The sequence below is a fragment of the Neopelma chrysocephalum genome, unplaced genomic scaffold (genome assembly GCF_003984885.1).
Source record: "Neopelma chrysocephalum unplaced genomic scaffold, ASM398488v2 Primary Assembly neopelma1_97, whole genome shotgun sequence".
Taxonomy (NCBI): Eukaryota; Metazoa; Chordata; class Aves; order Passeriformes; family Pipridae; genus Neopelma; species Neopelma chrysocephalum.
This window is the reverse complement of record NW_020897760.1, coordinates 1693355-1719455: the sequence shown is the minus strand read 5'-3', so window position 1 is coordinate 1719455 and position 26101 is coordinate 1693355. Positions and strand designations below refer to the sequence as shown.

Here is a 26101-nt window from a genome sequence, read left to right as displayed (position 1 = left end):
ATTCACCACCTTAATTGCAGGAGAACTGACCTGGAAATGAAAGAGAGCTTTGATGCCCTCTGCATCCCTGCATACCAGTGCTGGCAGGGGCCAGACTGGAAAGTGGAAGAAGTCAAGTACTACCTTACATCCCATCTTTTTTATGGAAGGCTTTTAAAAAACCTCACAGATTTACCATGTACTAAGAGATAAGTGATGATAATTCACCTGCATATTTAAATAGAGCCTCTACAACACATCCTACAGTAATTCCACCTTCATGGCTTCTGAAATTTGTCATTTATACCATCAGGAAAGCACCACTGGATACATTTTATCTTTCTTCTCACCTCTTGAAATTTAAGACAGACAAATACTTAAGCATCAGATATGTTTATTAGACAACTTGAAAAGTCAGTTTTATTAGACAACTCAAAAAGAAAAGTAGAATGTATTTTAATGTCCATGTTTTAATACTTCATGATCTCAAGAACGTGGCAATCACAGAAGATAAAAACAGTGTTTACAAAAGTTCCAAAAGCTGCACTGCATTCCCAGTTACAGGAAACAGGATCAGAGGACAAGGAAGCTTTATAAAATGCAGCCACAGATTTTCAGCTCATTATGAAACACAGTGATATAGCCATGTATATGCATTCACAAAAAAATCGGCATAGTATGGAAATTAAGGCACTTTGGATACACAGTATTCACTTCCATATAGGAAAACAATTTCAGAGAAACCACAGTAAATTGCTACTGGAGGATGGTGACAGTATGCCCAGTACAGACCAGCAGAGCACCAGGGTTGGGTAAGTGAGTGAAGTTCTGGTTAAAAAAAAAAAAAAGCAATGAAATATTTTTTTTTTACCCTATTTGATTCAAGCAAATTTACTTTTACAGAGGCCAAGGAAGATTTCCATGATTTAAACACTGATAAAAACAATTTTAAGAGTTAAATGTAAGAAGTCCATGTGAAAACTGCATGAAGTTCACATTAAGGATTAGTGCATGTAACTGCTTCAAAAAGAATAAAAATAAAAAGCATTGGCCTTCTCCATTCAACATTCACCTGTTGTTTCATGAGGTCCCCACCAACCCCAGCCAGACCAAGGGAATACAGTACAGCAGGATAATTTGGCAAAAAGCAATTTCTCTTCAGAGCTGCACTTTCTACTCCTCCTGCTCAGTTTAGATTGTCCCTGTTTCCTTCCTGTGTCCCCCTGTGCCACCAGCACACTGATATTTAAGACATCTACAACACATTCCACAAATAATCATTCTCTAATTGAAAGAAAAAATCATCTCAGCTGGTTTTCCTCCCCACTTTGAAAGCAAAACTTAGTAATTGAGTAGTTTTGCAGCCTTTGGTAGGTAAATGCTAAGGAGTAAAACCACTCCAAAGTTCAACTCTAATCCACCAGGAGTTAAATAGAATTGTTAGCAATGGCACTGGGCATTTATAGGATCAGGCCCTTAAACTGGGTATTATTGTTGCTGTTTCACTTTATTGAGTAAAAAATGCCATTTTATAGGGAAAAAAGGTAACTTCTTAAAAAATCAAAGCAGGACTTAGACATGGAAATGATGTTTACTCCAAAGAACCTGGCTTTTAATTAGGCCAAATAATTCCCATGGGAGTAGGGTCCAGCAGATTTCATCCAGAGCCAGGAAGAAGACACTAAGATACATCTTGACAAGTACATCCCACTATATCTTCGACATACTATTAACATCCAGGAAAAACTGTCCTTTCATGTTAATTCTTCTTTTACCAGAACAACAGCCTGGACACCCTTCAGTATAAAACACAGCATTCCCCAGCACTGAACTGTTCCCCTCACACACAGCTGATATTTCAATTTAAAACATGGAATTAACCTTCCTGAAACCTGATTTTCCATTCCTACTTGAGCCATATTCCAGTACTTGGACCACAGAATGATTTCTGTCCCCAGTATCTGAGTGTTCACAGAAAATCCATCCATTTTGAACCTTTGCTCTGGGTTGTATAGAAATCTATTCTCACTAAACTACAGTAATAAAACTTACTTTTCTAAGTGTGATGATGTGACTCTTTATCAGCATAATGCTATTTGAAAATATAGTGTTTTATGTAACAATTTTTTTTACAGACAAAAAATAGTAATTGAATAAGTCTGTTTTAAAAGCAACGAGAAGTCCTACCCAGAACACTCAATTCTTTGCAATTCAGGCATTTCAAAAATAAAGAACTGAACACTAGATTGTAATTTTAAGTGTCCTGAGAGCAGTTTCTCCTTTCGTGAACCTTCATAAGAGAAGTAATGTCAGCTCTGAGCACTAAAATATATTATTCCCCAAATATATCCCCATTTGTTAAGCTGAATAGGGACACAGAGTATCTTGGTGGGGAGAAAAATATCTTTTAAATAAACATCATAAATGGAAAGAAGGATTTTTAACCAGGGTTATTTCCTTTTGCTTTCATTAGGTAGTGAGTTGGCATAATTTATGTTTCATTTAACGTTATCAAGAAAAAAAACAATAAAATTACAATCCATCAGATGAAATTAAATATTAACTCATCGCTAATCAAGGCAGAAAGATTGATCAAGTTAAACAATATCAATTAGGATAATCTTTATACTGTTCTACTTTGATTACATGGTTCAAAACCCAACAGGAATGTTGACCAATGTCACATGTATCAATGTGATATTAGTTAATACCAATTGACCCAAAAGTTAATGTATTGATAGTGAAAAAACAGGTAAAACTCCTTGTTTTGTAAACTTAGAGGACAAATTTGCAATAGTAATTCCAGATTTGACTGAATACTTTAAGCCAACTGTCACCACTGTCCCTTTGGCTGAAGTGCATCATAAAAAAGCACATTATGGACTGATAAAGCTACATGTTTATGCACCACATGTTATAATATCTATACATATACACAGAGTATGGTGAGAAAGGCTGTAAAATAGCAAATATTACCAGCACCAGAGTGAAGTCCTACCACTGCTCCCAGCTAAAGTCATCTCCTCTCCCAAACACAATGAAAAAGCCTAAAATAGTAAGGAAAATGACTGCATTGCCAGCCAGCACCAGGCCACAGGCTCCCCATTTGATCTGAAATGCAAGGAAATGGAACAATCAAAGCAAATCAAAGTCCAGGGCAGATATTTCTATGCATTAGAGAAACTAAAAATACTACAGGAAGGTGCTAAAAGCATAAAGACAAATAATAAATAATTTAATTTATGTGGCTAATTATTCAATTAGCAGCCACTCATACTGCTAATACAACACTTCAACAGGCTAATGCTCTGATGTAGAACAAAATAAAAATAATCAAATAATAATGAAAATAATATAAATATATAAATAATATAAATAATCCATACGTAATATAAATAATAAATATAAAAATACAAATATAATAAAGTAAAATAACTATTTTAAAAATAATAATAAAAAACCACTTGCCATAGAGATCATTAAAACATACCTAAATCCAAGATAAATGTTATGAAATTAGTGCTCTCCTTTGATTGCCGTGCAACAAAATAAAACATCTTTCAAATAACTAACGAGCATTAAAAAAATGGCCTTAAAGTAAATAGCCTCTCTTTAAACAATTTGTCCAACTGATTTTACTCAAAAAAGCAACATTTAACACTAAAAGAGACAGCTGTGAATTAGAGTTCCCTCTCGTGGTCATTCTGCTTCTATCTAGCAGCTCCTACTGCCAGATCCACGATTTCAAAAGTGTCAGGGAAATTGGACATTAAAAATAAACTCAAACTCAGCATACAAGTTTCAAGAAAAACTGAAAGACTGAAGGGGAAAAACAACACAACAAAAAAGTCACTGGGTAGTTTGGGAGACGGGACAAGGGAATTCTTTGCTTGGCAAATAAATGTGACAAAAATCTCACCCCTGAAGAGCAGCTCAGAAAGTAAAGAGAAAAGGAATTAAGATGAGTTTCCTCAGACTCTGAGGGGACAAAGCAAGAGCTTGGGAAATGCTTTGAAAACCAGAAAGGCAGTTCTGGAAGTTTGGCCTTTTATCTTTTAACTGACAATGGACTCCAGTCACCAAGTTTTCAGCATCCTAAATGGAGAAAGCAGACATTTCGAGATAAAAATAAGGAAGCTGGTGCAAAGGGTCATGAGATACAGAGGCATGAGATGGAGGAGGAGATGTTATCTTGTATTAGACCAAAACAAATCCAGGGGAAAGAAAAACAGTTAAAAAATTTTCAGTCATGCAAGTCCTTCATTCAGGTCAAAAAGCAGCACTGACACAACTTCAGCAGATTGTTTTCATCTGGAGACATCAAATAATAAAATTAAAGACAGGATTTACAGGCAGCAACAGTGCATTTAAAGATTATTCTCAGCAACTGGTGTCTAAAACTAAAAATTAGCAAGAACTTACTGCTTCAACCCGTGCAAGGATTATTGGAAATCCAAAAGCTGAGACAACAATTCCTGTGGTGAAGAAATAGGCCAGTTCTCTGCAGGCACTGCTGGTAGCATCACTGTCATCACTCACTCTTCTGGCAATGAAGTGGGGAATGGGGCAGATGAAGTAAAATATCAACACAAACAGAGGCCAGTACACACTGGGAAGGGGGAAAAAGGAAATGTATAATCAGTTAAATGGATGCTTCAGTCAGAAAAATTATTGCAATAGCTCTAATCCCACTTTATAGGTTGAAAAGGGGATCACCCACAAGATTTCACCCAAAAAGTGGCAATCCCATCTCATTTTCCCTGGCACAAGCACTCACAGAGCAGAAGCCACCCCTCTCACACGACCAAGTGTTAATTTGTTTTACATTTGCATCACTTTGCTGATTCAAGTCTCACCACAGAGGGAAGAGGAACGTGAGCAGGATAGGAGCAGTTTTCCCAAATTAGAGGGATAACCCAGCTGGCTGAAGGCACACCCCGGCACTCCCATCTCTGTGTCAAAGCTCTCAAAACCCTCCTCTGCGTTTTCAAGTGTTACAGACACAGAATCACAGAATTCTAGAACAGTTTGGGTTGGAAAAGACTCAAAAGCTCATCTAGTTCCAACCTCCCTGGGCGGGGACATCCCAATTGGAGCCTTGTGGGAGGGTGGTTTAAAGAAACAGGAAATTAAGGGAAAGGACCGTGCGAGGTTAAAAATCGCTGTTTAGCAATCTGGCACCGCGTTTCCAGAGACAGCACAGAGCTGTCTGCAGTAATTTTTTTTTTAATGGAAGTGCAAATATCGGCTAAGGAAGTGGCCTTTAATCACAACAAACCGCCACGTGTCAAGAGCCAGGAAGTGGGGGACTGCTGGAAGAGCCAAACAGCTCAATTAAACGAGAGTAACATCTCAATTAATAGATTTGAAGCAGGAGAAACTTTGGGAAGGCAGCCGGCCCGCTCACCCGTAGTACTCCAGGGCGCAGCCCAGCATGAGGAACGTCAGCCCGATGGCTCCGCTGAAGGACAGGGCCACGAGAGCTGCAACGGCACAGGGCGGGCGGTGAGGCGGCGGCCGGGCATCCCCCCCGGGGACCGGGCATCTTCCCCCTGGGGACCGGGCACCACCTCAGCGGGGACGGGCATCCCTCCCGCGGGACCGGGAACCGCCTCCCCGGGGGTCGGGCATCCCTTCCCCCATTCCCGGCCGCCAGCTGCCGCGCTGAGGCTATGCCTGGACGCTCCCTGAGCGGGAAGCCCTGGGAAGGAGGGAGGGAGGGAAGAAGCTCTCGGTACCTTTGACGCCCGCCATGTCCGGCCTCCTGAGGTGGCTTCCGCCTTCTGGCCACGCCTCCCCAAGTCACGTGACCGCCCGCGTTAACAAGGCGGAGGGGCGGGAAAAGAGGATCCTCGAGACAGGGGGCGGGGTCTGCTGAGGGAGCGGCTCCTGCGCGGGTGCTAGCGCGGATACGCGCACGTATATACGTGTTTAGTTTATCTATGGTGTGTAATAAATGTATATGTATGTGATAAGTGCATATATGTGTGTGCACAGCCGCGGTCTGAATACAAAAGCGCCGTTTTAAAGAGCCCCCGCCCTTCAGTCGCTGCCGTTTTGCAGGGTGCTCCTGAAACCCCGTTTTCACCCCAAAAAAACGGGCCGGGGCGCCTGTTTATCTCACGCACTGCCTTCTCAGGGTCTGCATCATCCCTTCTGCTAATCCACACTGAGAAGGGCACGTGTGTTTTTTTTAAAGAAATATTTTTCAAGCCTTAGATTTTTGAAATGCCACTTTTGACCCCACATTTTTTACCCAAGAGCTGCCTTTTTGCCCCAAGAATGACCTTTTTGACACCATAAAAGCCTTTTTGTCCCAAGAGCTACCCTATCTTTGCCCTAAGACTGATCTTTTCGGCCTGAGAACAGTCCTTTTGATCCAAGAACAACCTTTTTGTCCCAAGAACAGCCTTTTTGAGGGAAATTTTGGACAGCCCTTTGGATACCCCTCCCCAGGGGCCTTTTCTTCAGATACCTCCCCTCTCCCTCTTATTTCTTCTCATTTCATATCTCTCTGACACAGATTTTTTTCCCATTTTTCGTTGTTAATTTTAAATAGTTTTGAACCAAGAAGGCTAATTAAAGCAGGCTTAAGCAGCTGAATGCTTCAAGTGAAAATTTTGGGGTTGCTGACTTGCCTGACTATGGGTCTCTGAAGCACAGTAGCATAAGTACAGCAATGACAAGTTGTTTCCAAAACATCTTAAATTGGGAAAAGCACCTAGAATGCCAACCTGTGGATAACCACAGGCATTAATGACCACTTACAGCAGAAATACTGCCCCTGTCCAGGGCACACCACCCCTCACACAGGAGCTGTTGTAGGACTTTAACCTTTTGGGCTGGTCACAAGCACAAAACATACCTGAATATGTTAATTTGAGCTCTTTAATGTATGTACAAATGTTTTAGACCAGTCACAATTTCATTGAGTATATACCGTATTTACAAAAATTACAATAATTGAGTCAAACAGTAAACCTGAACATTGATAACCTCTGTCACTACCAGATATGACAAGAACTTTTTTTTTAGTTAACTATTTTGATATACATACGTCCTAATACTTTCATGCATCCATAAAAACATTAGGGATGGAAGTAATCAAAGCTTAAGTGGCAGAGGGGTTTTTTTTGGTAGATAAAGTTTAATGATGGATTTGTATTTCGTGAAGGTATGAGAATCCAGAGTTATGTGCCATGACAAACTCCATACAAAGCTAATGTTGTTTTCATCATTAGAAAAGTACATTATAGTAATGAGATCCTTTTTATTATATAGGCATAGGTCACAATATCTACAAATGTGAATGAGAAACAGTAAACCAACAAATCACAGGAACATGATTCACATTCCAGTTATCTCTTTAAATAAGACAAGCACATACTGGATCAAAACATTAATAAATAACATCCAGTTTGTTACTATTATCTTAAGGTCTTTTATATAAAAGGAGACCTATGTGTTGGTTTCACATTTTCAGTTAATGGTAGTAAATAATGGACCAATACAACAAAAGGATGAGTTTTATACAGAAAGCAATGTACTTTGACACACTGTCTTTGCAGTAATAGCTTTGCCACTTGAAAATGTAAGTGCAACAAGTAGTGGATTGTCTTGAAAAACCACCAACTTTAAAGACTCACATCAGATGGCAACCTGTTCCTGAAGCAGTAAATACAGTTTCCTGCCCATCTGCTGAATATCCCTCAAATACAGATACAACATGTTGGTAAATAAACTGCTACCTTTAGTAACTCTACAAAAGAATGCCAGAATTTGGGGTGAAGTTTGAATTTGAACTTGCTTTTTAACTAGGAAAGCTGCTTCAGCTTTAGCATCAGAGATATTTCCTTGTGATGTTACTACTTTGGTCCAATATAAACTTTTAAGAGAATCAATTTGCACTATATTTACCTCAAAAATCAGACCTGGTCACCACGATCTGAAAGGTGAAGTTGCAACAGGTTGCAGCCTGCCAAGAGCCTTGGCCAAGTGCTCTGAAGCTGATAAAGGCATAAAGGTGATACAAGTGGGCTGGGAAAAGTCTTCTGAATCCTCAGGAGGGGGAAATGTTACCTATAGACTAGGGAATTTCTAAAACTTTGCAGCAGAGCTTTAATTTGTTGATATTTTTTTGTTTGATGGTTTCAAGCTGCTGGTGAGGATTTCATGGGAAATGCAGTACATGCTCATTCCTCACTTTTACAACCATGGGTTCACCCTTCCCCCCCAAAACTGCTGTTTAGCAAACCAGCCAGGTGCTGTTTCATATTAATGACTTGTTGCTTGCTTTGAAAGACACTTGCTGAGGAATTTCTTCTTTCACTGCTGGACTGTGAGGTGAAGTACAGGATTAATGCATAAAGCAGCGGGCAGCTGCCACGCTGACCTAACTCAGGATTCAGCTTTGGCTCTATTCAGGCAGACTACACTATATGAGCAATTAAGCAGCAAATGGTGACGGTTAGAAGTGTGTCTAAACCACATCTGAGCACTTAAATTGATAAAGTTTGATCCAAACCCAAGAAAAAAAAAAGTACATCGAAGTTTGGGCTTCACCATCAGTTGTTGAACTCAACTGAAGTGTTGCCATATCACATATCACCAAAAAAAAAAAAAGTAGGAAATTCACCAGCTACACTGTATCGGAGACAGAACAATTCCACCTTTTCCCAGTATGTGTTCTCTCTTCCCACTGGAATCCAAAGAAAAATATAAAAGTCACAAGAAACTGTAACCCCGAGGCTCTCATAGGGTGAGCCAGGTGGCCAGAGTTCCTCTGAGCTCAGGATTCTTGAGACAAATGTTAGGAAACCTTTCTCTTGTTCTTCATGATAAGTATTAGGCTCTTAGTTTTCTGAAACTTCTGAATTTCCAGCCGGAGTTTGGTTGTTCTGTGACATTTGTGACAAGAGACTATATAAGCACTAGCACGGGTCTGTAGTGGAGTACCTAATACAAGGGTTTTTGTCCTTGGTTTTCAAATTCTGACCAGGCATCATTTAGCTCCATAAATATCATCTTTGCATATTGTTCATATGGCTGTCCAGTAGCCTGGAATAAAAACAGAGAGACGGATATCACAGCTACCAAATCCAACCACATACAGCTGACATGTGAGCAGGGCGATTCCTAAGCAGTTACTCTTCACTTTCCATGAATTTACACTTATTCCTTGACAAAAATGAGCTACTCTGGAGGGCTGCTTACCTTCTTTACACCTGAAGAATATCTTGGCTCTTCTGGTCCTCAAAGCTCACAACCCCCCAGGTGTGACAGCACTGCCCCAAGGGCATAGTAAATGTAACGCAGGCATTGCAGGAGGCCTTTTACCTGCACTGAAGGTGAAGAGTTGCCACCTGACACAGTTCCTTTATAAAACCAGTATTCCTGCAAGCCTTGGGGCAGCCTACATCTTCCCAAGCCTCGCCCACTGTCCTGAAACTCTCAGGGTCTTACTTTCCTTAAAAGTCCTCACCATAGGTTGTCCCAGGTGGAGTCATTGCACTCTGATCAGAAAGTGTAAGCAGCAAAACCACAAGCTGGGTGATCAGATAACCTGATTGTTCCATTTTAGGAGTTTGATTTGAATCTCCTTTTGCAGGGACGGTATTGTGGGCTGTTGTCCACCAGCAGAATGGCTGAGAGTCGGAGTGAGGGTGACAAAACCTGAAGATTTGAGTCTCTGCTGCTTGGAGCAGCAGGTACCAAGCAGTCTTGGGGCTAGGAGTGGTTACAGAATCACAGACTGGCTTGGGTTGGAAAGGGCTTTAAAGCTCATCTTGTTCCTGGCCTTGGACACCTCCAGGGATGGGGTGAGAGTCCTCAGCTTTCAGAAATCATTAAAAATAATGAGCTGCCTTTTACTAAGCTGTTTGCATGATAAATTAAGCAATACACCCCACATTTTATAACAACAGCAATGTGTGAACAAGTGAGAGTAGGAGAGCCTTACCTTGTCAGGATGAACGACGAGCACTGCCCGTCGATACACCTTCTTCACCTGCTCTGGTGTCACAAGGTCTGCCATACTCACAGGTTTCCACCTGGTCTCCCCTGCCCACAATACTGTGTGCATTGTGGACAGCAGGGCTCTTATATTCCTCTCCTTCCCTTCAATCCATTCCAGAACCTGGAGAAAGGAATGTGTCTCAATTTACACCTTACATTAGATATTCCACTAGGACGAAGTTTCTTCATTTGAATAGCAATGACTCCAAGGAGAAGCTTACATTTCTTTCCATGCTTTAGAAAACCTTTGGAAGACATTTGTCTGTCTCTAATTGGTCATTAATTTTTATATCCCTGCTAAAAATACTGACTTGGTAACACTTCAGTCATTAGATGGAATAGTCAGAAGTTGTGGTTTCATATTTCAAACATAGAGCAGGACAGACTGAATTTCCTTCCCTTCTCAATAGATCTGCAGTTTGGCAATTTATTGAGGAGAGATGAGAGAATTCCAAAGCAGGCAAGATTAATGAGGCAGAGGATTAGTTCAATTAGCTGCACCTGCTAATCAGGGCTGGAGTGATGTGGAAGACCAGCAGCCCAGACAGTAACACTGAGTGTCAACACAGTTGATGTGGTCTGGTTAAGGACAGAAATGTAACCTTGGAGTTTTAAATCTATTCAGGATGAATGACACATTGACTGTAAAACCATCACCAAGAATTTTGCTTACTTTTAGTTTTTCAGGGTCCATCTCCTTCGCCATTTCTTCTTTTCTCATCTCAGCTATTGTTTTGGGGCCCTTCTTGTCCTTATGAGCATTAAAGCCTTGACCAGATAATAGATCTTCGAAATCTGCAGACACTTTTGGTTTGGAATCTTAAAAAACAAGATTTGAAGTTGTTATCACTATATGGGTGATAACAGGCTACCTCCCTCACTTAATCACATTAACAATCTCCCAGTGCTAATGAGCATGTGGATTCTCATAGAAGATCTTAAGGCTAATTTTACTTTTAAATTATTATTATTGAATCACGGAATCAGAGAATGGTTTGTGTTAGAAGGGACCTTAAAGCTTATCTAGTCCAAACCCTGTCATGGGCAAGGACGTCTTCCCATGCGTCAGTTTGCTCCACACTCCATCCAACCTGGCCTTGAACACTTCCAGGATTATTATTGAAGGCCATTTGGAATACAGGATTTCCTAAATAACAGCACACTTTAGAGTCTAGGACAGGATATATCATCAAGTGATCAACATGACTTACTTGCTTAAGTAACCTGCAAAGGTGTTTGAGCATTATATCAACATGAGGAGCCAACCTGTTGGATGGAACTCCGTGGCCCTTACCAACATTAGCGGGTCCTTTCCCCCGTTCGCCCTGTGCTCCAGGCATGGCTGAGAAGCTCACGTTGTAGTTGGGTTTGTTCGGAGGGGAGGCATGGGGCGCGCTGGGCTGGGCTTTGGGCTGAGCCTGCTGCCAGGTGTACCCAGCTCCCTGCTGCCAACCACTCCCACCCATGGGCTGCGGCGACGGCTTCTGCGGTGACGGCGGGAACCCCCCGCCCATGCCTGTCGGCGTGGTTGGCTTGCTGGCAAAGGAAGGGCCACCTGCAGGGAACAGGGAAAGGAGGGATAGTGGGTGTTACCAATAGGGTATTGACTTGCCTTCCCAAAAGGGAATCTAAGCAAAATCCTCCAGGTGTCTGGTTTCAGCTCTGCCACGAACTTGGTTTTGCAACATCAAGCAAAGCCCTTCAAATTCCCTGTCATTGCTCGGTGAGCTGGTTAAAGGACAGCACCTGCCTTTGAGGATTGTACAGGAATTGGAGGAGTGGGTGGCTGCAGAAACACAGGAAAAGTTGTGTGTAGCTAACGAGGAGTCAAGCTCTGTGTGTATGGTGGCAACACAGAATCACAGAATGGTTTGGGTTGGAAGGGACCTTAAAGATCATCTGGTTCCAACCCCCCTCCCATGGGCAGGGACACCTTCCGCTAGACCAGGTTGCTCAGAGCCCCATCCAACCAAGCCTTGAACACTTCCAGGAATGGGGCAGCCACAGCTTCTCTGAGCAACCTGTGCCAGTGCCAACATCCAGTTGACATGTGTTGAAATTCTATTTCCTCATGCTGTGCTGATGTAATACCATCCCACAGAGTTGTGTGTTTCAGCACCTTTTTACTTAGGGGATGCTTCTCTGGCTCTGTTTGGGGTGGGAGGTACCCAGTGTTAATGTTTTATTATTTGAGACTGACATCCACGCTCGACTCTGAGCTCTGAAATGTGTCATGGAAACTGCATTAAGTGCTTTAGACTTAGTCATGAACAACAAAATGTGGTTATTTGTCCTGGGGATGCCAAGCCATTTGTTTTTAAACCCCACAACTTTCCTACAGAATCCATGCTTTAAAAGCACCTCCATGGCTCTGACATGGGTCTTGGCAGACTTTTTATTTTGCTCCTGCAGAGCAGCTTGAGATCCAGCAGAGGGAACTGGGAAACCTAATTCCAGAACCATGCTGGTACTGACGCAAAGGGGAAAACAAACATCAGACAAAACCACAACGGCTCCAAAGAGCTGAGGGCAGTGACAAAGGGAAGAAAAATCTATTTACCAGAGTCAGAGAAGCCAACATGCTGGGGCTTAAAGAAAACTTCAATAATTTCTCAGAACTGCCTTTTTAACTCTGGAGTTGAGGGTTTGCTGATTGTTTTATGTGATAAAACAAGGGGGAAAGGCTTGTCTGAGCGACCAAGCAAACAGCCCTTTGTAGCCAGGTGCAAATGCTCCACCTTTAAAAAATACTGCAAATCAGAGGCAGATTAATGAGGTTCCACAGGTTTCCTCACAAAGCACAAAAATGAGTCAAGTCTAGAAAGAAACAGTTCCTCTAGAACCCCAGTAGCTTTGAACAGCCAAATTCTCCTCCCATGCCTGTTAGTAGCAGTTCTCTAGTCAAAGCTGAACACAGAGCATCCTTAGCCAGTGTGTTTAGACTTATCAGAAGTTATGCTTTGCAATTCATGGAGGTCCCAGCTGAGGTCCCAGCATGTTGCCAGCAGATTTTTTGACAGAGGATCAAGAAAACCACAGATCTGTGAGAGCTTCCAGAGGATCAGGCAGAAGGCAAAGCTTGACAGCAGCACTGGTGTGCAGGTAGGTTGAGAGGACCCTCACATACCAGGCTGTTCAGCCTATTTCTCTAAAAGAATGATGGTAATTTATTCTTTTATTTACTTAATAAGAGATGCAAACCTGCTAAACTTGCTCCAAGAGTCCCCAGGTCAGCAAACGGATCCAGTGTTTGGGGTTTAGGCTGATGAGTGGGAGTGCTATGGAGGGATCCTGTAGGACTGGTGGCAGCAGACTTACTTCCCATTCCTAGGCCACCTTAAAGGGAAAAGACATATAAATGTATAAAACAAAAAATAACTCTTTTTTTACCCCTGTTTGACATGAGTGCAGCTCTTACCCAGTGCTCAGTCACATGATGTTAGTAGACTACTAAAACTGAGGCAGGTTCCTAAGCAGTCTCAGCTCAGCGTTGGCCCAGACTAGTTGCACACCCACTCACAATTAGGCTCAGCACAGGAATGTTCCCTAGACTGTCTGCAGTGACAGAGTAATTATGACAAAAGGGTATATTTTAAGAACTAGAAGCTTTCAGGAAGCAACCTTGGTAGGACATACCAAATCCCAAGATTAGAAAGAATCGTGCAACTATTTAGTGGCATCCCAGGAATGCACAGCACTTCCCAGGTCCTTCTGGTGGCTCTGCACTGGAATGAAACACACCTATGTACACCCTCACCAAGCACCTATCTGGCTTTGAGGAAACAAACCCAGATGTTTTTGAACAGAAGGAGTTTAGAATTCTTTAGCCAGATCCTCACCTGGATGGCTGGGAGACGAGGACAACAGGTACAGCAAACCTGCTGCAGTTCAGCTGAGATAACAGACATATTCACTGAGGTTTTGGTGTGTTCCTCAAAGCTTTAAGCAGCAGAAAGAGGGAGCCTGTTCTCTGCCCCACCTCTCTCAGGGCTCCTTAAGGTTTGGGTTTGCTAAACAACCTGAATTTTTGGGATACATACCTGCTTTGTTGGGCCAGTCCCAACCACTGGAAACATCTGGTTGTATGGAAACCGTTGGAGTGCTGGAAGCTGAGGAGAATGGTTAATATAAATATCTCAAAGTAGTACAGGAAAACCAACATAATCCAGTGTCTGCTAAAAGATACTTGAACTCTATGAACAAGGGCTATGAACCTCTAGTGGAAGGTGTCCTGCACAGGGCAGGGGACTGGAACTGGATGATGTTTCAGGTCCCTTCCTACCCGAACCCTTCTAGGATTCTATGAGTCCAAGAGCAGGGGACAAAGAGCAGGAGACACAGTATTGTGTCCACCCATGTGAACTTCTCCCCCATGATGGGCATTACAATTTTAATGTTTTTTTTCTGATCTCATGCTATCCAGAAGTAAGTGGGGAAGGACACAGATTTACAGTGTTCATTTTATGATAACTTTGGTCAGAGCCTTTATATACTTATTTATAAAATCTTTCCTACCAGAATAACACATAGGGGGTTGTGTTGCTGAATACATCTCAACCCAAGGAAATATTCTACATGAAAAGGGCAAGAAAAAACAAACAAAGCAAAGTAGCCTACACAGTCGTAAACCAAAAAGGACACACACAGCCCTTCCTTTAACCCTGTCTCACATAAAGCCTGGATGCCTAAGGCATTCACCCTGGCAGCATTTCATTATCCACAGATATCAGCACTGTCATTTAATACTTCACCATGCTGAGATGCCATTGAAATTCCCTTCATTAGTGCAGCCAGCTACAAGTGTGACCCCATGTCTTAATCACAGAGTGAATATCCAGTACCCAAGTCTGGAAAAGCAAGGATGTGAGCAGTGCCAGCAGCACACTACTTGCCTCCTTGGACATTCCAGCTTTCCAGGGAGATGGTTACACCCAAAGGACATGTGTTAGATGATCAGACACAAACAAATACATTTCTGAATGTGTTTCAGAGAAGGTTACAACATTAAATTTTGGCATAGGGGAGAAGGAACGTTTCAAACAAAGAGAAGAAAGTCCAGTAAAGGAAAAAAATTCCTTCTCTTCACATAAGAGTCAAATTCATCTGTGAATTTGGTCAGGGTTATTATAGAATCTAAAGAAAGTAGATGCCTGTAACTAAAATCACCAAAGGATGTGTGTTTTCTCTAGTGTGTATTTAGTCAATTAATGGTAGTTTGGTTCAACTGAGACCTTATAGCCACAGGAATATGAGAGCAGACATTCTTCATGGTCTCTTTTTTTCATTTATATAAATAGCTTATTAATTAAATCTAAGACTTGAGCAAAACTAGGCTCATCCTATCACACTTAAAATGATGAATATGCTTTAAGTCTGAAGAAAAAAATCTCTTTCCTGTTTAGTGGGGTTTCTGTGGTTTTGAGCCATTTTATGGTGAGCATCAGTTTGTACTTAATGGCTCCATGGCTATTTAAAAGCAACATTTCACATGTATTTAAATATAGAATAACCTCCCTTTCTTACCCATGTGAAAGGGATCACTGTGCACAGTCGGTGAAGGGCTTCTTGTGGCTTGAAGGAAAGGATCCCCAGGGACAGCAGATGAACCAAGGAACGAACCTAGGAGGTCGGGACCAGCTTGCTTGGGGCTACTTCCAAATGGATCAAAGGCAGTGGCTGTAAAAACACATTTGAGAAAACTAAATTATTAACTTGTACAATTAATTGGCTTCAGGGGAAAGACACTGGGGCATGGAGAATAAAACCTAATACCTGCAGAGAGCAAACAGGAGGCAGTGTGAGTCTGTGGGTGAACAACTGGAGGGTGTCAGTACCCCAGCCAAATTCTGGGATCCTAGAGGGCCCCATGACTTGGTCATGGCAACACACTGACCCCATCTTTAGTTTCCAAAGAGGGGTTGAATGTAGGAGCAAGCAAAGTGAGTATTTAAGTACTCAGACACTTCAACTTGCACAAACTGCCAGTACATAAATGGATGGTGAGGGACAGCCTAGAGCTTGGAGTTAGTGCCCTGATGCAATTCCTGCTTCCTCTCAAGAGCTGAATGCAATTCAAGATGATTTCAGGCTGGCGAAGGTTACAAATGTTGGGGATAAAAGGGTAAAATTTTAGAAATGCTTTAGAAAATAACTGGTGTCCTTTCTACAGAGCATCACTTGTTACAAAAATCCAGTTCTTCTCAAACTCCATTTTTTATCAATTTTTTCAGTCATCTCTCTTTAATGTAAAAACCCCAACAAACCCAACCAAAACAAACTCCTATGAAGTCACTCAGGTTCTTACTTGTCAACAAATTTAAGGTGAAAAGCATCCTGAACAGAGATTAAATATATGCTACTGTAAGAGAGACACAATCCATACAAGCTGTGCCCTGTGTTAATGATGCTACTCATTACTTATGTTTCTCAATCAATTACTACTCTCATCTCACAAGCTCTTATTCTTGCTTTCTTGGCTTGGAACAACTTCGCTGTGTGATCCTGGCTCTACAAAGCACAACAACAATATCCATAAATATTTTCCTGATCTGTTACAGCCCCTCTGCCTTGTGAGATGTGTCTGCACGACCTTCCTACCCCTGGGCAAAAGCCCCAGACTGAGCCTACAACAGCCACAGCAAGATGAACCTTCTCCAGGTAAAAGCGACCCAGTTTCTTCCACTGAAACTTGTATTCTTCTCTGTTCTCTTTTCCCTTCCTCTGTTCACTTAACCCTCCGAAAGATCCCTCTTTCTAATATCTATCCAACCATTCCTTCTGCCTGCCTGGTCCCAGTCTGTCTTGGAAGAAACAAATGTTCTGTATTTCCTAGTCCAGGATCAATATCACAGCTCCAGACCCACTAAGTTAAAAGAGAAATTAAATTCAAAGTGCTGTGGGTCTACCCAAAACCTGAGAGGATTTTTTTTTTAAACTAACGAGCTCCTCATATGCATTTTTTGACACATAGGAAGAGCAAAACTGAGGATCTCCAGTGGCTGTCAGTGTAAGGAGCCACCAAACATTTGGGTGTGCTCCAGCAGAGACTTTAGGGAACAAACTGGTTCATGTTCTTGACTGTGAAGATGCACCACCAAGGCTGGTCTCTTGGGATCCCCCACAGCTCTTAATTTTCACGAAATGGGGGTACCCAAGAGGAAAACAAGAGGCCAGAGCCTCTCACCCGGTGGGTTCTCAAAGCACATGCCCCAGGTCCCACACGGCACAACCACCATTACCTTCTCCCACCCTTGGGGACGGGGATGGGGACGCTGAGGCCGCGGAACGCCGAGGAGTTGATTGCACAGATCCAGGTCCCCCCACATGGAAAACCTCCTCAGCAGCAGGCTGTCCACTCTGACTCGGGGCACTCGGCCCTCCAAACAAATCACTCAGCAAGTCTGAGTTAGAGGGGGCAGCCGTGGGCTGTGAGGGAAAGTTCTTGCTCATAGGGCTGCCATCCAGGCCCAACAGGTCCACATCTTCAGGAGGGGGTGGTGCTGGAGGTTCTTGTTGCTTTTTGCTGTGTTTTGGTGTCCCGTGGGGCTTGTCACCGCTGGCATTACTGTGCTGACTGGAAAGGGACAAGAGTTCGTCATCTGACTGTTCGCTTTCCTCATGCACCAACGCTGCTCGATCCTCTGAGGTGGGGTGAGAGCTACTTTTGTCAGATTTCTGATCTAAATGATGATTAAAAATAAAATTAGGTATCTGTTAGTTGTGTCATCACAAAGGTCCCATAAAAGTCAGCTTACAAGCAGAACACAAAGCTACTGAGAATATTACAGCAGGATATCACCCCAAAAGCTACTGAGAATATCACCCCAAAAGGGGTGTCCAGCCCTGGCACAGGCTGCTGAGGGCAGTGGCTGAGTCCCCATCCCTGGAGGGATTTAAAAGCCGTGTGAATGTGGCACTTGGGGACATGGGTCAGTGGTAGCCTCGGCAGTGCTGGAGAACGATTGGACTTAATGACCTTAAAGGTCTTTTCCAGCCTAAATGATTCCATGATTCCTTTGCAAAGATTAACCTAAATTTTATCATCAAGGTTTATTTAAAGTTTTAGCATCAAGGAGGCCTCAGGTGAAGCTTCACACTAGAACTATGTCAATAATCATCGTAGACCAGCAGCACAGGCCAGCGATGTTTGAAGAGGACATTGTAGGAAATTAATTCCCACTCAATTGCAACATAAGGGTGTGCCCAGCTACAACACTGTGATCTAATGGGAAAGCCATGCTACAATGGGATCCTTCAGCCTGACTCTGTGCTCCAAGGAGGGGAAAAAAAGCTGTTTATCTTGTTCAAAGCAGATTTTACTTTGAAGACCAAGCCTGTGTACCTTGCCAGCTGAGAGAGGAGAAGAATGCACTCTGCCCAACATTCCTGATGTTATCCTGGGGTGAATCCGTGGGACCTCTGCCTGCAGCACAGAGCACCAGAGACATACAATCAAGCTAAACCAAGCTCAGCCTGTAGGTAAGCATGTAAATGGATAAATCTCTGCTGCACTTACCTGCCAAAGCAAGAGTGTCCTGGTGCTCCTGGTGAGAGGAGAAGAGGATGGATGGATTGATGTCTTTTGTTGTGAAGTTCTCCCATGGGGGAGTTAGTTCAGTTTGTCTATCTGTGGACTGTATTTCTATGTCCAGTATAACATGAAAGAGCTGAGGATATTTGTCTGGAGAGTCACAGGCATCCAATTCAGGCCTAAAGGGGACAAGAGTGGTAGAGTTTTAAAGGGAAGAATATTTCTGGCAAGCTATATAAAGTCTTTCAATATATGCAGGCACAGAGACTTCTCATATTTCATCTGTGACTGTTCTCCCTCAGCCTTCATAAGGCTTTTATGTGTCAGGTATGATTAACGTTCAGCTTCAGATACTCACTTGGTGAATTTTAGAGTGGTTGTTCCCAGGGCTATGAATCCAGTATGAAATTGAATTTGGAATATTTGTGTGTTGGTCATCTGAAAAAAACAAACAAAAAACCAAACTGCAGAGCACCAGACTGAACAAGTGCTTAAATTCCTGAAATTAAAATAGCTGTTTATATGCAGACAGTTAGTTAAGTCTACCCTACTACCAGCTACTATATAGACTAATCTTAACTGCTGCATAAGCTAATTCATTCTGCTTGTTCTACAGGCAGCCGAGCTTTTCCTTCTCAATATTCCCAAATATTCCAAATATTTCCATCTGCCTTAAACCCTGCTGCTGCAGCCTCCATGTAGCAGAAAGCCTTCACAGCCTTCAGGTCCCTGCTTCTCTTTATTTCTGGGATCTACTCATTAGTTTTGCAATTAAATGAAACTGTTTCCACAGTTTCATTTAATAAAATTATTTATTTGTTATTTTATTTATTTATAAACAAAATAAATAAATAAATATTAATAATATAAATAATTAAATTAAATAGGTTTGGGAGCAACAGGTTTGGACCCCAGGCAAACACAAGAGCCTTTCACTTGCAGTAGAGGCTTCAGGAAAATATTATCTCTACAGCAACCAGCACCAATAACAAATGAAGAAGAGAAAAACATTCACTGGTCACTCTGCCACTTGAATATTAAGGTTTCCAACATATAATCAGGCAAATTATCAAGGTCCCATGTTTAGCCACCTCTTGGTTCCTCACATTGCCTCTACCACACAAGAGAAGTTAAACAAGCTCCTACTTTGGCTTGAAGACGTCCCCCAATGGTGGATCTCATGTGGTAGACAGAAACAACAACATCTCCATGGACAGTGGCTCCCAGTGGAATTAGGACTTTCCCTTCTTGCACACGGTATTCTCTTTGAGGGGAAGAGAAGGAAATCCACAGTTAAGGTCCCTCCTACCACCCATCATCAGGGTCAACATAAAACTGTAATCTCCTTCAGGACAAGTAGGGAGAAGGAGCATTCAGTGCTCTGCTTGGTGTTAGGGTGAGTTAAAACAAAATTATTTCAGGGGGGAAACCAACACAGCACTGAACAATCCCACCACATGACAACCTCAGACTCACTCTGGCCACTAAGCACTAACTTTCAATTAATTTTGATTAATATCTTCATTTATCAGGCAGCCTGACAAAGTTATTAGACATATTCCAGCAAAATGAAGCTCCTAAGGATGGGAGGAGGTCACAGAACTCACTTCATCCTCTCATACTCCTGGGCAGTGGTGAGGATCCTGGTCTCTCCACTGAGGATGTCGCAGAAGGGCCGGCAGCCGTTGCGTTGCTTGTTGAAACAGGGGACAGGGCTGAGGGTGACTGACTTGATAGTGAGTGGTTTGCAGTGAGGAATGATGGGCTTGTCTGCTATTAGATCACAAATATATCCTATGTACCTGCAGGCAGAGAAAGCCAGTGCTGAAATCACCATCCCAGGTGACCAGTTTCCATTTCATACTCAAAGTCTACCTTGAAATCCAGTGAAAGTGCCATTCTTTCACAGGTCCAGGACTCGAGTTCCATGCACTTCAGCATCCTTGCAGCTGGCACAAAACCTACCCTCTGTTTCTGTAGGGATGCAGCTGACACAGGAGATGGATTCACCCAGGCCCTGTTAACCGCAGGTTCATCACAGGAAGGTTTGGGTTGGAATGGACCTTTAACAGTCATCTAGTCCAACCCCCTGCAACGAGCAGGGACACCTTCAACTGAAATAATAGAATAATTCAGGTTTGAAGAGACAGCTGAAGTTCACCTCTCCAGCTCTTTGCTCAGGGCAGGACCAGCTTCCCAACTCTTATCTCGGAACTGGATTATGCGCTGGGGTAATACCCAACCAGGAATCTCCAAGGACAGCAATCTCACAGCCACTCTGGACAACCTATTCCAACGTGTGTTCACCACTTCACTACTTATTTCTGAGGAGCAAAGTGGAGTCTGAATGTCTGTCTCAGCCTGGGGCTGGGCACACAGTGCCAAAACACACGACAGGGACTCGGGCAGTTTTTAGCATGAAGAATACACGTCATAGAGTTTAGTCAGGATCCTGTACCTCCTGTGAGATGGCCACAGTACAATTCCAGGTCTCTTTGTGTTCAGCAGCTGCATGGCAGGGCCAGGACTAGAGAAGAGGTGACAGAAACAGAACATGGCGCTGACCAGAACTGCTGAGGCTGCACGGCCATCCTGTCAGAAGGGGCAGGGAGAGAAAAGTGTGTCAGTATCAGAGAAATCCTTAACATTTCAGCTCTTCCTTAAATGACAAAAAATCATTTGTCCAGAAAGATTAGGATTGAGACCACTAGCTGATGAAGACTTCTCTGTTCTGTGTCATTTGCTTAATACCCAGGACTTCAGTGAGTGGCACCAGCCTGGATCAAAGTTAATATCCAGGGACCAGCCAAAGCTGAGGATGGTTTAGGCTTGGTTTTAAAGCCCATAAGTACATTTTATCTGCAAATGTTGGTGTTTCGTGGCTGCTCTCAAACTGTAATATTACAATTATTTCAAACATAGGCCTGGAAGTGACTACAGGGATCAGTGTACACCCATCTCACATGTGCAGGTACTTGTCTAAGAGAATTATCCTGGAAGAGTTCATAAACAAAAAATCCAGCCCGAGGCTCCCTCACCCAAACACCTCCACAGCCCTCAAGCTACAGAATGTTCCTTAACAAGTCTATGGGGCTTTTCAGGGTGATTAAGGATGAAGGTATGATGAGTAGGATGAGTCAGATTGATGGACCAAATATACAGAAAGAGCAGGAGAAAATCAGTGTATCCCCAGCACCCTGAGTCCCTCCTATACTCAGGAATATAGGAGGTGATGAGTCATATGGACCCTACCCCAGCTCTGGTGAGCCAAACAAAAAGAAAAAGCCATTCCTCCAAAATCCAGGTCTGGATATTCGTGGCACGGTGATGGATATGAAAACCTGCTCAATCCTGCCAGAGTACCATGGCACCCAGCTCATGTCCCCCTCGTGTCAGAGGGGACAGAAGATCCCAGAACTCAAAACTCATTTCCAAGGAAGAAGTAGGAATGCTACTGCCCCATCAGGCAAGCAGTCCCCCTCAAAGTCTGACACAAGTTAAAAGTTATACAGAATCATAAAATCCCAGAATGGTTTGGTCTGGGAGGGACCTTAAAGCCCATCCAGTCCCACCTCCTGCCATGGGCAGGGACACCTTCCATTAGACCAGGTTGCTCCAAACCCCATCCAACCTGGCCTTGAACACTTCCAGGGATGGGACAGCCACAGCTTCTCTGGACAACTTGTGCCAGGGCCTCACCACCCTGGTTCCCTGCAATTGCTGATTTCAGGCACCTTTTAGGCATTCCATTTTCTGTAGGATTTGCCATGCTGGAGCTGACCCAGGCCATGGGAACCTGCTTGACATTAACAGGCTATTTCCTTTTTTAAGGTTTAGCCCCTTCCAATTGCTTCTGACAAGATCTCTGAGATTCATATAAACCAAGTGGGCTTCTGCAGATTTGTTAGTGTTGGAAAGGACTCCCTATACTTTACAGCATTATCGTGATATTCATTGCTCAAAGGACAGTAAAGGAATTTGATTCTTGAGCTAATTTCCAGGAACTGGAGGCATCAAGTGCATCTTCCTCTCTATTTGAAGGGAATTTACATCTGGTAGCCTCTGGCTGTGCTGTGCAAGGCAGAAATGCCAGACTCATATGTGAGGTCTATGCAATTTGGGATCAGTCATTTCCTCCGTTCCTCCCAGTTTATGCTGATCAGGGCTGACAGCCTCCTGGATTTAATTTAGGCTCCAGCAGCAGAACACAACTCTCCTTTTGGGCATTGCTGTCAGTATGAAAGGCTGTATGGGGTAAATTACAGATTAGTCCTACAGAATCACGCTACTCTCCTGCAGCCCAATCTACACTTTGCCCTGTGCTGAATAACCCTTGCGGGGGATTTACCATTTCAGTTGTGCTGCACAAAGAGAAGCAGAAGGCAGCTGGGCTCCTTCAGCCAGGCCTGACAAGTACTGATAGCAAGAGACTTCAACATTCTCAGATTCACAGTCTGACAGAATTGCCATCTATGTGTGTTCTGCCCAATTTCCATCAACCTTCAGTCTGGAGGCTCCGTTTTCTCCTGCAACTACTTAAAATAAAATGTGAAGTCACAGAATCCCACAATGGTTTGGGCTAGGAGGGACCTTAAAGCCCACCCAGTCCCATCCCCTCCCATGGGCAGGGACACCACCCACTAGATTAGGTTGCTCCAACCTGGCCTTGAACATTTCCAGGGATGGGGCAGCCACAGCTGCTCTGGACAACCTGTTCAACTGGGCAAATCACAGCAGCCTGACAACTCTTACAGTAGGTTCTTGGGTGAAATTCAAACCTTTTTGCTCCTCATCACCTCTACAATTCATTGCTAGAACAATTGTAACCTTTCTGGCTTTGCATTCCTGCTTCTTGTTCATTGTTACCCCTCCCAGCTTATCTCTACAGCTGCACATGGAAGATGTATCTCTCTCTGTGAGTTTTATTACATCCCTTTTTCTTTTAGAAGCTGTGCCCCTCCTTGCACACAGACTCCAGACATGCAATATGACTTATGGCTCATCATCTGGTGACTTTTTGGTCACTCTGTACGTACCATGCAGTGGATGACACAGACATTTTTGGGGTTCTGCTGCAGCCAGTTGTGCATGTTCTTGCAGACAGCGTAGAGGTTGTGCAGACTGGGCGCCTGTCGGACTGGCCAGCTACATTCAGACACCTGCAGGAAGGGCACAGCAACAAAACCAGCTTTGTAAGAGCATTAAGCCAGGCCTGCTTTACAAATGCTTTCTCCCCAGAAACCTACTTTCCTTTTACAACCTACAGTTATGTGCTTGAAACCTGCTGCATCTCTCCCCATGCATAATTCTGCACCGTGATGTCCATGAATGATGAGGAGGCAAACAAAAAAGCATTCTCAGTCAAATAACATAAAACTGATGTGTTGGTCCTGACTGCACATTTTTAAAAATTTACATTCCATGTCAGATTATCTCGAGTGGCCCTTTCATAATGCTCCAGTCTCACATTGATGTCTGCCATATCTAAAGCCTTTGTACAACGTGTCCCTAAAAACTACTGCTCTGATTTGCAAAGGGTACTGAGCATCTGTTGTTCTCAGTCATTTTGTGTCATAGGATTCCCAAGCACTATGTGACAGATATTAAGCTGATGAAAGGGAATCTTCTGTTAAAAAAAAAAAAAATCATATCTGAGTAAGTATAGTTAATATATGAGCCAGGAAAATGAATGATTCCTTAGAGCTGAAAAGCCACAAATCCTAAAGTATGTCTAGTTACTATTCATCAATGTACTAGTTCTGAGTCATAACACTTATCTCCAGAACAGTCCTTGCAGTCTCAAGCAGCACATCAAATAGCCTTAGACGGACACCTCCCTTTCATCTGGTTTTAATCAAAATATCTTTTTTTAAAAGGCATTTCTGGCTAGAAGAAATTTAAAGGAGAAATGTCATGAGGTTTGTCCACAGACAAAGAACTGGTTTTCTCTCTCGGCTGACATTTGGATCCTGCTTAATGAGAACAGGGAAGGAAGGAGATTATCTGCCCAGATGTTCTTAAACACACATATGGTTCCCATACCTGTTTTATCTCTCAGAGGAAGGAAGAGCTCCAGGTTTCATAAAACTTGTGCTCAAGGTTCTGTCTTACACCTGCACAACATCTTGGAGCAGAACCAGGCATCCTGACTCAAACCAGAGAACCACCAAGCTGTGTGTTGTGTCAAGTGACAGCTCCAAGGACTCCCAGGGGATGCAGGGACAGGCCAAGCTGGCAGGACTGCCTAACCCAGGCATCCATCCTGCTGGCAGAGCTCTGCTTAACATTTGGTAGACTTTTGTCTAATTTAATATCTAATTAGATATTCATCTAATCACTTTTTAGACTCATGAAAGCTTTAGGTCTCCAGAATATCCCAAAGTTCAGCTGTGCCCTTGGTGAGCAAGTGCAGGTTTGTGCTGTAGAAAGCACCCAACAAGTCAAACCATGCTCAAGGTTTGGAAGTCAGGGAATGACCATTCCCTACTTACCCTCTCTGCAGGATTATACTCGTCCCCCACCTTCTGTCTCAAGAGTTGTGCTTTGTCTCACTCCTGCTGTTGTACATCCTTCATTTTCCCTTTTAGAATTAATATGACCAATGACCCTTTCACTGATGATCTTCTGAACAAACCTCACCCCAAAACACTGTCAAGCATCTGGAAAAGTCATTATCACTTGTCTAGTAAATAATATACATTTCCCAACAGTCCATAATTATATATTTATGTTGCCTATAATTACACATCTGCCTGTTGGTTGGCAATTAAGAAATTAAATCTGCTCTATGTAGCATTTTGTTTACATCAAACATAACCTCCTCACCACTCATGGCACACAACCTTGGGGAAAAGTAACAGGAATTCTTCTAGAGCTCTGGGAATGAGCAGCCAGAGCTTGTTTTACTTGAACAGTAGGGCAGCAAGTGCCAAGAATGTGACCCATCGGGGACTTTGAAGTTTGGGTTTGTTTAATGTTATATTTGTGTTACATGTTTTGAAACTGCTCAGGCTTCCTCAGCCAGATATGAGCTCTCCTCTCCTTTCCTGTTGGGGACACAGAGAGAACAAAGCACAGCAAGGTCTCAATGTGAGGAGTCATAAAATGGGTTGGTTTGGGAGAGACCTTAAAGTTCATCTCATTCCACCACCTGCCAGGGGCAGGGACACGTTCCACTATCCCAGGTTTCTCCAAGCCCCATGCAACTTGGCTATGGACATTCCCAAGGATGGAGCAGCCACAGCTTCTCTGGACAACCTTTCCCAGTGCCTCACCAACCACTCATAGTCCCCTGTCCTCCTCGATAGACTGGGCACCTGGGGCTTTGTGACCTGCTCAGCCACATTCAGGCAGGAAAATAGCCCAGCAGGACATTAATTCATCTCCCTCCTGTGCCACTACGCAGCAGAGTGACCTACTTTGATCTTAGGAACAAAAAAGTTTTAAAGAGTGTAGGAATTCAAAAGTTTTTCATGCTGACATCTTCACCCACAGCAGAAAACACTCTGAAGGTGATTTCACCTCCTTGATGACCCATTAGTATCTTTTACAATATATATGAAGTTCAACCTTATAATT

At 43.0% G+C, this 26101-nt stretch overlaps 2 protein-coding genes across 4 annotated transcripts in view; both read right to left on the bottom strand.

The window, feature by feature from the left end:
- Positions 1-356: 356 nt before the first annotated feature.
- On the bottom strand, positions 357-5794 carry LEPROT. Its single transcript, XM_027694424.1, has 4 exons — positions 5718-5794; positions 5387-5462; positions 4402-4588; positions 357-3090 (listed from the first exon to the last, which is right to left on the bottom strand). Exons 1-4 carry the CDS (start codon positions 5731-5733, stop codon positions 2974-2976), a joined length of 396 nt encoding a protein of 131 aa, XP_027550225.1. The 5' UTR covers positions 5734-5794; the 3' UTR covers positions 357-2973.
- Positions 5795-6849: 1055 nt separating this feature from the next.
- The window catches only part of DNAJC6 (DnaJ heat shock protein family (Hsp40) member C6), a 43748-nt gene continuing 24496 nt past the window's right edge, over positions 6850-26101 (bottom strand). For all 3 annotated transcript variants that reach the window (XM_027694377.1, XM_027694376.1, XM_027694375.1), the window contains 15 exons: positions 23560-23682; positions 20982-21115; positions 20131-20325; positions 19670-19787; positions 18882-18961; positions 18509-18702; positions 18335-18415; positions 17232-17672; positions 15517-15669; positions 14034-14102; positions 13195-13329; positions 11288-11548; positions 10667-10812; positions 9938-10114; positions 6850-9036 (listed from right to left, as the gene is read on the bottom strand). In XM_027694377.1, coding sequence (XP_027550178.1) covers positions 8935-9036; positions 9938-10114; positions 10667-10812; positions 11288-11548; positions 13195-13329; positions 14034-14102; positions 15517-15669; positions 17232-17672; positions 18335-18415; positions 18509-18702; positions 18882-18961; positions 19670-19787; positions 20131-20325; positions 20982-21115; positions 23560-23682 — 2409 coding nt within the window. In that variant the 3' untranslated portion in view covers positions 6850-8934. The remainder of the gene's footprint in view (positions 9037-9937; positions 10115-10666; positions 10813-11287; positions 11549-13194; positions 13330-14033; positions 14103-15516; positions 15670-17231; positions 17673-18334; positions 18416-18508; positions 18703-18881; positions 18962-19669; positions 19788-20130; positions 20326-20981; positions 21116-23559; positions 23683-26101) is intronic.